Source organism: Phaethon lepturus, unplaced genomic scaffold (assembly GCF_000687285.1).
Source record: "Phaethon lepturus isolate BGI_N335 unplaced genomic scaffold, ASM68728v1 scaffold1445, whole genome shotgun sequence".
In the NCBI taxonomy this organism is placed as follows: domain Eukaryota; kingdom Metazoa; phylum Chordata; class Aves; order Phaethontiformes; family Phaethontidae; genus Phaethon; species Phaethon lepturus.
This window is the reverse complement of record NW_010542673.1, coordinates 1-12120: the sequence shown is the minus strand read 5'-3', so window position 1 is coordinate 12120 and position 12120 is coordinate 1. Positions and strand designations below refer to the sequence as shown.

General features: G+C 34.9%; 1 protein-coding gene across 1 annotated transcript in view; it reads left to right on the top strand.

The window, feature by feature from the left end:
* LOC104621584 (formin-2-like) overlaps positions 1-3136 on the top strand; it is a gene marked incomplete at its 3' end in the record, with an annotated part of 76732 nt that extends 73596 nt beyond the window's left edge. Inside the window, 1 exon segment of the mRNA XM_010288106.1 lies at positions 3049-3136. Within this exon segment, the coding sequence (XP_010286408.1) occupies positions 3049-3136 (88 nt within the window).
* Between the last annotated feature and the right edge of the window lie 8984 nt (positions 3137-12120).

Below are 12120 nucleotides of genomic sequence, written 5' to 3'. Positions count from 1 at the left end.
AGAGAACCCCCCCCCCCCCCCCCCCCAAGAAATCACATTATAGCCTAACAACATAGTTAATTTATTTGGTTCTTTTTTTTGTTCCACTAGTGTTGGTCCCCTTGCTGTATTTATAGACATGATCTCGGTAGCTCTCTGAGCTTCAGGTTTCTGATGGGTGGTAGAAACAGTGATTTCACAATTTGAAGTGCATGTAGTAAGATATGGGTGCTGACACTGTTAGAAGTGGGAGAGTTCCAAGAACAGACTCCAGCTCATCTTTGCTCTGTAGGCCTCCAGTAGAGAACAGTGTACTTCATCTTCTTTTGGAAAGGTCAAGTTGTGGATCCTTCCTTAGTCCTAGGTACATTCACACCTGAATGCAGTTGTAACATTGTATTGGGGAAGACCACTTAACAAAGATGTTTTACTCTGTTTTCTTCTTTTATTTTGTTTTACTCCTGGCCAACATAGTAGCCTGCATCAGTTCCATTTCTACTTCATTCTTCCAGAATATGAGTGACAAGAAATGTACGCACTTACTCCAGATGAGCTGTTGCCACTTTGTATGACTATTGGTATTTCCTTATAGGACTTTTGGAATGGGTTTGCATTCATCTTTAATTCACTTTTTTGTCAAGCTTTGGGATAGTTTTCTTGTTCAAAATAAAGGCAACAAAGGACTCCCTCTGTATGTTGATGACAGCAGCAAGCTTAAGTTATTCTGTTATTGTGAGGTGTTTCAGACTTGAGCAAAATCATTAAGGGTGGAGGCTGGAATCAACAGTTTCCTCAACATCTTCCACACCAAATTCAGTCTTGTCAGTGTTGTTGGAGTGGCCAGCTTTAAGGAGAATTCTTTGAACTTTTGTTATATAACATACATTGTTTCTTTGTGTTGCTCTGCCTTTTCTGGAAATACGGTTTGGTAGCAACACCAGTTAAAGAGTTTCTATTCTTCTTCAAATTTTGTAGGCACTTTTTTCTGCCAGACTGCAAGTATTCTTCTTCAAATTTTGTAGGCACTTTTTTCTGCCAGACTGCAAGATACTTGTTTGGTTGTTCTTAGAGATGTACATTGTAATGTATCTGTTAGAAAGACTTGATCCATACCTCGCTACTCAAGTTTTTGTTTTGTTTTTTTTTTTTTTTAAACCTTTTGGAGCTGCAAAGAAGTAAACAGATAATAGCTTCTTTTTACAACAAGAAAATCTCATATTATTTGTTCCAGCTTTGTCTCAATTCTGGGCTTAAATGAGATTTATGATCCATTTAAAAACATTTAGAGTGATTATAGCCTATTAGAAGGATAGTGTGGGATATCCTAATTACATTTTTTCTGAATTATGTTAGTCTTCCCTTTGAATTCAGAAAATCTGACTGTCATATCCTATTTCAGCTCATTTGACTTCAATTTTAAATTCCTAATAACATATTACATGGATTAGAAAACTGCATAAGAATTTCTTGGTAATTTCTGACAGATGACGTCAATAGTTATGCCTTGAATTTAGATCTTTACCTCGTGGACATTAGTTATGACATACTTGGTTTCTAATGTTAAAATTTTCAGTTCATGAGCAGAATGCTATATTTTTGCTTCACTGTAACTAGCTGTGAATCTGTGAGGAAAGGAGGATGAAATACCTTCATAATCAATGATTATGAAAGTTTAAGGGAGGGAAAAAAACCAAAACAATTGTCCAGCCAAGCACATCCTCAGAAAACTTATTCTGCAAGCAGCATGAGTTTCTCAAGTTTCCATTCCTAAGCAATCCCAGTGGCAGAGTTCTGGGTCAGGCTTTTACTTCTTCTCTTCCAACTACTCCTCAAACATCAATGTAGCAACCTGTGTCTGAAAACTTAAGTGAATCAAAGTTGGCCACAGGGCAAACATCTTATGGGTACTTTTATGTTTCTTTAAGATATGAATTGGATCATGACATTCTTTACTCTGGCTAAAGTAATTCTACTTTTTCTAATCTCATTTCTCCTTATTCATTTCTAAATAATTTTGCCAGTGGGGCTGTAGGTGATACAGCACCTTGGTGCTAAGATAAGAACTGTGTAACTTGGAAAAAATATGTATATGCTTCCTGACTGCAATTTAAAAAGAATTTTGAACTTACAATTCTAATTATCTAGCTTTTCTTCTTTCTTCCAAGTGATTCACAAAGGTTTTCTTCAGTGTATTTAGTACAGTGTAGAACTCAGAAATTTGAGTAGATTAAATATTAACCTCTTTCATTTATGTAATGGTTGTAGCCCTGCATTGAATCTTAATCTAGAATCATGTCATTTTACAGATAAGGGTCCTTTCCTGGCATTACTTTCTTCTCACACCAATGATACAAAATTTGCAATAAGTTGAATTCAAAGCTTAAGGCCCTGTGGAAGACAGTCTATGAGTCTGTGAATTAGTTGTTGCTTTTATGCTTGCAAAGCAAATATGTATGGAAGTGCATTTTAGTGGCTAGTTTTAACCCCAATATATTTTGATGGCTTGATTTTTATTTTTTTGTTTATTTTAAAAACAAAAAAGCTTTGAGACCTTTTACATTTCCTAGAAGTGATCAAAGAAAATCCCAATATGTACGTGGTTATTTTGCTTTTTAAATAAAATTCATATTGGCGCCTGCTACGTCAAACATTCAAATAAAATACAAATTCTCACAGTTTTAGCTTACATCAAAGATGGAAATCATTGTGTGGTTTTGGAAACCAAAGCGATTCCAAGATAGACACAGTTGGAATTTTTTTTTATATGACAGCCTGTTTCATACACTTAGTAACATCAGTGTGAAGTTGAAAGTGTGCATCCTAATGAAGAAGAAAATCCAGGGGAACTTTTATAGTGACTTTTAGGATTAAGATTCAACTAAGTAACATAGTTACTTACACTTGTGGTGGATTTATGCAGCAGAAGCAAACTTTAAAAATAATGAAATTACTCATTTTTAGATGTGTATAGACTACAAGGTACTATTTATTGAACTTGTCATTAGTAGTGTGTAATATTTTGTACATTTTCCTGCAGATTAATACTAATAGTTGGGTTTCTTTTGGCAGGTTGTCAAGTTGTTAAGTAACAAAAGATCTCAAGCTGTTGGAATATTAATGTCTAGCCTTCATTTAGACATGAGGGACATTCAGCATGGTAAGTGAAATAAGTATTATTGATTCTACCTCAGAACACATCATTAATGATCTGGAAGTGCTAATTATTTCTCTCTTTTGATATGTAAAATAAATTAATAAGAGGCTTTTTTTATACTCTATTTTTTTTTTAAATAGCTTGTTCTTGCAATAATTTTCCCCTTTCTAGTAACATACTCCTTTGTCCTGTATAGAAGATAAAACTGTTTATTTGCAGAATTGCCATCTATGGGTTTTGGCATCAGTTATCTAAGTGGTATAAAATACAGACACTTTGATTTTGGACTTTCTGAGGAAGAAAGTGTGATGTGTGGTTTATTTTAATTCAGATAGCCTCAGGACATATCCAGAAAAATGGATTATAACATTTAATTGATTTGCTATATAAGGTAGTTCCTATATTTGTGTTAGCACAAACTATGCAGTTCTTTCATCTTCAACAGCATTTTTTATAAAGGGAGAACTTTTGGGCGAGTGTAACGTTTTTTGTATTTATGCTAAGAGACAGTAGTGCAAAAAGGTGAAAAGTGGAATTGCATTTATATTCAGAGCATCCCTTATGTTTCCCAAAGGCTTTGGATAGATTTGAAGCAGACTGAATTATGCTGTGAAGTGCCAGCCTATCTGTTAAATAAATGTGGTTTTAAGTATAACACAGACTTCATAAATCATAGAAACATCTTGTGAACTTTCTAGGCTACATATTTACAGCCATGCATTCAGTTTACTATGATTTGCTTATTTTGTGAAATTATTCATAAATAGAACAAATTTCAGAGTACTCTGTCAGCTAGTGAGTAACTCTTAATCACAGTTTTAAGTTTTTATTAAACTGTTTTGATGGTTACTAGACTTCCTCAAGCTGAAGCACTTAAGATGGTAGTCATAGAGCAAGGCGCCAGTACTGGCGCCAAGAAGTACTTGGTATTTCCAAAGCTGGCAGATGTAGTTCAGTTAAGTCATAGAGCAAAATCTGAAAACAATGATATGGTCCTTTCCTTCAGTCAAATATTCAACTTGGTTTCAGTTAATAATGAGAACCTTATGAACAAAGGAGTCCGCCTAACATCTGTGTCTGTGGTAAAGCCAACACAAGTTCATTGAAAATTTGCTTGCTTAACATGCAACACTAACAATAACATGGCATGAATGTCAGTAGTTGAAGGGGTCAAACAATATTATGCTTAACCTTTATCCTATTACGATATTAAGCACACATGATCATCTAAGAGCTGTGTGCAGATTTTGTATATTGCTTTGCAAAGGAGAATTTAGTAGTGCTCTTATTTCCCTCCTGTGCAGAAATGATTGAACAAACATGAGAGAACTTTTGTCTGATGGGGGAATTCGTGGAAATTGTTGAAACAGCTTGGTATTAAAAATATTTTTTTTAAGAACTTAAAAAAGGTGTGGAAGAAAAGTGGTGAGGAGCAGGAAAGAAATTTGCATGGTGGCAGCAAAGAAAATAAAGGAGAGATCTCACCAAGAAGTATTTCTGGCATCAGTCACTCCATGTAGAGTTCTCAGAGTGATCTAACTGTAGAGCTTGTCAAAAAATTAAAATCACAAGCCCAAGTATTGAGCTTCGCCTTTATGTATGCACTATTTTCACTTGCTTGTTAAAAAGTACGGTGTTTACCTATTTTTGACTTTTATAGCTTACTAGTTTATCTGCTGTAATTTGAAGATACTAACGAGAAGGTACTATCAAAAATTAAAATAACGTTAAAGAGTGCCTGCATTAGCAAAATAGGCAGTTGATATATTTACATCTTTATACATTAACATTTAAGATGTATGACAATAACTACAGCAAAAAAAATTGATGGATGTTCTTTGTCCCCTAGCCCAGGGTTTTAGGTCTTGAGTTTTTGCCATGTTTAATGTACAGTGACATGTACATGTACCCATATCTCTCAGCACAACACAAACACTGTTTTTTCATAAATTTTAAAGGCAGTCAAATGAAACTCCCCTCGCCCCCCACCTGTGGTACTAGGAAACTTTCTTCGTAGGCTTTCTTGTAATATTCCCTATATTATATAGAAAGCATACCAGTGGGATACAGTGTTCATGCAAATTGCAGAATAATTGTAATTTACATTTTTATTATTTCTTTTTTTTTACTGGCTATAGAAAAGCACCTGGAGAGAGAAACTTTCAATGCAGTGTAGTATTCAGACCATTTCTTGGTTTGCATGCTATTGTGTTTTATTTTTCTACTGGTTTAGACAAATTTCAAAGTGTTACAGGAACAGAAGGGAAAACAATTGTGTTGGGTATTAATTCACCTAATAAATTTAGGATTTCAAGTTTTAATTTCATATTGTTTCATTAAGTTTAACTGAAGAACTTAACTTGAAACCTGAGAAAATGTTGTATTTAATGTCTTGTAATTTTTTTTGTTTAGTTGAGGTTTTTTGGTGTGGTTTTGTTTGCTTTTTAAAATGCAAAACAATGGTGAAATGTCTGCAAGAAACAATCCTTGATGAAAGATTGTTTTTGAAACTTGAAAATTTGAATTGTTTATGATATTTTATTAACTGATCTTGAACACTTAGCTACTTTTTCATGCATGTGTGATCAGATGGCATTTAATGGAAGCTCTCAGAATATTGTAGTATATGATAAATAGCTTGCTTTGCTGCTGATGATGATACCCTTGCTAAATGTCTGCTTGTAGAATTACATTTGTCTGCTCCTGCCTTTGAAATTGGTTTAGTAAGACAAACTCCCAAACCCTGGCTGCTTTTAAAATATTTTTATTGTGTGGAAGGAGTAGTTGCAATAAGCAGAGCACATTTGTACTGAACTCTAGTCCGTCTTTCTAGTAGTACTTTAAAGTAGGGTAGGTTGATTTTTGTTGTTATGGTTTGTGTTTTTTTTAGTGGATTCTAATTGCTAACAGAACTCCCAGCTATTTTATGCAGTCTAGGCTACAACTGTAAGAAATGTTGGTCTCTTTAGTTGCAGTGCCATTTCTCTATGTTATTAGTACAATAATGAGTCCTCTTCTCATGGTTTCTCTGGTTTCACACAAGGTTTTACTGACGCCTATTTTTTACAATCATCTATCAACTATGCAAAACACTTTATCCAGGCATTTTGCTTGCTTTTTTATTTTCACTATACCACAAATATCTTTTCTCCAGTATTATGTTCCCACTGGAAATATAGCTGTATTTGGCTATATACAGGCAAAGCTTGAGAAATGCCAAACAAGCACTTCTTACATATTTTTCCTTTATCACTCAGACTTTCTTCCTAGAGAAAAGACTTTGGTTTTAAGATTAGTCTTTTATTTTTTTCCTTAACATTTCAGATATGCAATGTGCGCTTAAATTTGAGATCCAACAAGATTCCAGTTAACTGCATATAGTAATCTATGATGAACACCTTGTGCATTAATATATAATTGCATGTTAAGCCTGTGTCTGTGTCTAGGGACCCTGCCTCTTATTTAAGAGCTCTCTTTTTAATAAAGTTATCTGCCACCACGAGAAATGTAACAACTGTTTGAAATTGTAACTATATTACAGAGACTATGGTTGTCAGTGCCTTCCCCGATCCCCTTGCTTATAAAGGTGCAATGTATCCTCTTCTGTGTCTAAGCTTCTACGACTGTTAACAAGGGCAGTAAGAATAGCAAAAAATTCATCTCTGTGTGTGTAAATGTAGAAGGAAAAAATTAAACTGAAGGTGTCAGCCAGAAGAAAAGTAAATTTTATATTTCATGCAGATAAATATTACATTTACTACACAGCCAGGTTTATTTCCAAAGTGGATATTAATCTTTTGTTCACCAAAACCATTTCAGTCTGAGTGTGCCTTGTAAATGTTGAAAGTAGAAGTCTGGCAAAAAAACAGTATATGCAATTCTCTGACTTTTGAAGTTGTCTGTAATTTATCATTTCAGGCACTGTGCTACCTCTGACATGGCTGCAATACTCTATTTCTGTAAGATTTTGCATAGCACCCTGTGGTTGCCCTGGCTTTGTTGGAAGTAGTTTGGAGATTTCTGCCTCTGAATTTTTGGATCACCTTTCTCATATCCTCATTTAATAAGTCATTTCTCCCCACTCTCTGAGACACTGGTAATCTACAGAATTTGATGGTGCTACCTGCCCCATGCTGATAACTGAAATAACCCCAGACGTATGGAAGACCAAGACTCTTTTTATTACAGCCCTCAACTCATTGTTGGTCAGTGGTACTAGGAAAAAAAGCTTATACAAAAGAACGTAATAGGAAAGTAGTTATGGAAAGGGCAGGCTGATTCACCTAACAGCTGGTAAAGACCAGCCTTTTAATCTGGATTTGAGATTATTTTACTGAAAGTTGTATTTGCAGCAGAGCTTGCTCTGCTTACAGAAACACAACCTTGAACAACAGACTTATCTTCTGCCTTGAATTCAAGACAGATGTGCAGGAAGTGAATGTATTTTAAGTGTTAGTGGGCAAAATAAATGTTTATTCTTTAGTATTTGGCTATCAGTGACGAAGGAATATGAGAAAATCCTGGTTTTGTTTTCATACTTGACTGCTCTCACCACCACTTAGAAATGAGCTATGAGAGACTTGTCAAAGGTTAACTGAATGATTTCACTGGAGGAGGAGGAGGAGAAGAATAAAATGTCTCTTATGCTGCATTATTTAAATGTTCTGTGCAGGAATTCTTCATGCATTGAAGTATCACGTAGTCTCAGTGGTCATAGGTCCAAGAGATGCTCTGAATGGAAAGTAATCAGGAAAGAATGACTCAACATCTGGAAAATAAGACTCATGATTAGTTTATTAGTTTTTTTTATGGAAGGTCCAGAGGTGATCTGAGTGTTATTTATCCTAATAGCAATGTATGTGTTTAAGCATAGTAATTTGAAACTCATAATACTGAAATATTTGTCATGAATGGGTATCTTCCAAAAAACCTTTTACGATTTAAACAAGTTATGAGGATAAAACAATACATGACTGGATCAAGTTCTTTGGACATTGTTATGCTGGAAGGTAAATCAGCAGCCCAAAATTGTTACTACTGTGCATGTAAGTCGTGAAAAAAATCTTGGATCTAAGAAGTTATATAGAATATTTTTTCTGTCAGGTGGTAAGTCTGTATTTCTGTATTAAAGGGGTGATCCATAAAGTGATTGCAGTCAGTGCAGGTTAATTACAAAGTCTGAAACTTTAGCTGTTAGTTCTGGCTTATTAATTGGGAATTGAAATTCTTTAAACTGTTTTTTTTCTGAATCAAATATAGTGCGTTCGGACACCTGAAAACTTAAAAGATTATGGCTTAAGCTTCCCATCTGATAGCCATTCCAACATGTGTTTAGATTCTTCTGAGACACCCCCAAGGAAAAATTGATTGGTTTGGCATTTTTCTGTCCTATGAACTAGCACTTCCTTGAAACTTCACACCATAATCCTCAGTCTTATTCCTCTATTTCTTTTTAGCTTTATGCTACCATATTCATTACATTACGCCTGCTGTTAGATTGCAAGCTTACAAATTTTATTTGCTTATAATTACTTTATAAGCTCCTATTGTGAAATTATTGGTAAGGAAAACAATGGAATACACAAAATGACTTTTATAAAAGACAGACTAGAGTTAAATTAGAGTGCCACACATATGTGTTGCTGCAAATGTTTCTATTGCTTTGATGCTCTTAGTATGCCCACAGTGTTCTGTACTGAGCATCTAAAAGCTGTTCTGGAGCCCTTGTCTGGCCACTCCTGTCAGAGGCAGCTAGTGAGGAAGGACAATGAAGGTCCTTGGGGACAGGTGGGGTTTCTAATGGATGTGGCATAAACCCCTGAGCTGGGGGTGAAGGCCCTGAAAGCCAGTCCTGACTATTGAAAGCATGCCTCAAGTCCTCTTTCTATCCTCTGAGATTTTCTGAAGCTTAGTTCACAGTGACCAGAGGCCAATAAAGCAATAGCAGCAGTTGTCAAGGAAAAAATACAACCTCGGTTATCATTTTCTTTAAGTCTGCATGCAACATATCAAGCTAATGAAGGACAGAAATATTCATATCACCAAGAAAGGAACTGAATGTTTTGTGTGACACATTCTTTTGGAATTTACAATTAAAAATAAATGTATAGAATTAAACCAGTTTTCTATAATGTAGAATATGTTTTAAAGAAGTTAGTTTTTTTAAGTGAGGAAAATCATATTGAGTTTTTTCACAATATTTGAATCAGCAGAGACTAATTACTGCCACATTGGATAGTTTGGATAATTAAAGATTTTTGTTGTTGTTAAGAACATATGAATGTAATTTAATAGAGAAGTTTTGTAAGAAACTGTAACTGCATTGTTTGTCTGTTGTTTCAGTTGAAACAGTTTATTTTTTTCTTGGAAGTCTGATTAACTTTGAAACTTTGAGAGAAAACTTTCAGAAAAGTTCTGTTCTCCCAAAAGAAAAAAGGCAGTACTGTTATTTCTCATTTGTGTACCATGTACTCACTCATAAGAGGGATGATAACAAAATTCTAAGCCTAAAAGCAACAAAATGCTAGTACCATACAAAAATGGGGGGGAGGGAGGGAGAAAAATAGCACCTGGTCTCCTTTCCATAGCAGAAATATTTTTTCTGGTGGTCATACTTTTATACATTGCTGAACTACACAGAGATTTTAGCATCATGAAAATTAAGAAAGGCTTATTAATTAAGACCTTCCAATAACGCAGTCACACATTTTTTCATGAAGTTGAAGGGTTTAGAAGAAAATGATGTTTGCCACAGCAATCCCTTTGTGATTTGTTCATGTGTTTGTTAGATTTTAATACATTTGTACACACAAAAAAACTGTATAAAAAAATAAGCCTTTACATGTATATAGCCATTAATATCTAAGTGAAATACAAGGTAGTTAAAGGATTTATTGAAACTTGTGACTCCCTTTTTGCCCTTAAAATTGCTTTTAAGGAAGCAATTAAAACTATATGCTATATTTGATCAAATGGAGGTCTGTTTAGCTTAGTACCTGATCTCCTGTGTGGATAATGAGGGAAAAAAATAAATGAGTGGCACTGACTGCTCACTATGTAATTTTTATAGATTACTATTTATCTTTTTGCAGTAGTCGACTTTCATCCAAACAAAGTTTTCAATTAGGAGACTTTCATGCATGTTGTCTATTCTTCGGATTTTTCCTTGTCACTTGTCTATGATCCATGGTTCTCCTTCCTCTCTTTGCAAATGAGGTGACTTATCTCTGTATGCTATTTTTAAGATTTATGTGCGCCATTTGCCTGTACCACAGTATCGCATCATTTTCTATTTCAGGTTCTATTTGTTCTGTATTGTTACTGACATTCTGTTTGCCCTTTAACTGTTGCTAATTATTGAGCTTATGTTTTCAGGGAACTATGAAAAAAATCTGAGTGTCTTTTTTGAGGCAGTAGTTGCTAATTTTGTATCCATGACAGTGTTCTTAGAGTCTGGGTTCTTTTTTTCACATCTACTTTGCATATATTGACACTGAATATTTGAAAGATCCTTTTGTACATGTTTGTGGTCAGCTTTAAAGTGGCTAGCTTTTATTATCTGCCAACTTTACCACCTCACATTCATTAAACTCGCTCTCTTATTACACTGTTTTATCACTATGTTCTTTAGAAAAGCAGTTCTTCCATATAATACACAGACATTTTCCAGGCACAGAATTCAGACTGACTGGTTTGTAGTTTCCAGCATCATCTGGCAAATTCTTTTAAATATATTCTGAAACTTGTTCAATTTTAAATGATGTCCAAAACGAATCACTCGAAGTATAGATCTTGTCTGAGAACCTCTTTCACCTTTTCTGTGGTTGTGAATCCTAACACAAATACTTTGTTTAACCTTTTCTGATTTTCTTTTGTGCTCTTTTTACAGACAAATTATCTGCATGCTCAACTGTTTCCTGTCAGGCTTCGTACATGTGATGTGTTTGAAAGCAGTTTTATTACTAGCTTTATGCATTTGGCAAGCTGAGTTTTGACGTTGTTGTTCCTGTCCAAATTACATTGAACTCATGAGTTCTTTTGCTTTTCTATTTTCTGATTTCTATTTTTTGAAAAGTATCTTTTATTCACAGGTGTTCCCTGTGCTCTTATGTTTAATCACATATGTGGTTTTGAGGAGTAGAAATACTGGGGATGTGAAAAGACAAGGGAAAAAAAGGGTGCTTTTGAATTTTTCAGTTGATGATTTTTTTTTTTCTCTGAGCCTCTCATGTAGCTTCCTTCTGACATCGAAGCTTTTTTACCCTTTCAACTGGGTTCTCATTTTAATGTAATTCCTCCTTGTAAAGTCCAATTTTATGGTATTATTTTTAAAAATCTTTTTCCCCTGTCCTATAAAGAAATTGCATTTAAGACTGTTATGGTGTCTCTGTTTTGTACACTATTCGAAAGCAAATCAAGGGTTGCTTCTCCTCTTTTGGTACTTCTGCCTAGTTGCTTTGAGTAATAATTGCAATATCCTAAAATTCAGACTCTGCATGATGTCTCAAAAATACATTTAATGGATTAAACCTTCAGCTACTATGTCTTCTATGTTGTATATTATCTTACAGCTTTTACCATTCAGAAGGCAGTATTAACATTCTTGTTGAGTGATCTGTAACAGGGTACTGTGTTTTTCCTCTTCAGGCATGAACTCCCTCAGTAGGGAGGGTGGTAGACCTGTTACAATTGATTGCTGGATCATAACTGACTCGTGCTTCCTCCAGTCTTCGTTGCCACTCTTCTGCGGTAACCAATTACGGCACCACATACAATCGCGTACTTTTAGTGTCACGATGGTTATCTTCCTTCTGTTACATTTGGAACAGCCATCAAATCCATCAGTAAATATAAATTTGCCCACTGCAAATGTTAGAGGCCCAGAAACTATGTGGAAAGACCTCCTATACAGAGCCTGGACTTCACCTACTGAGCTCTGGCGTTCTTCTGGCTCACCTCCCTCGCTTTACACCCGGACTTCCCTCTTC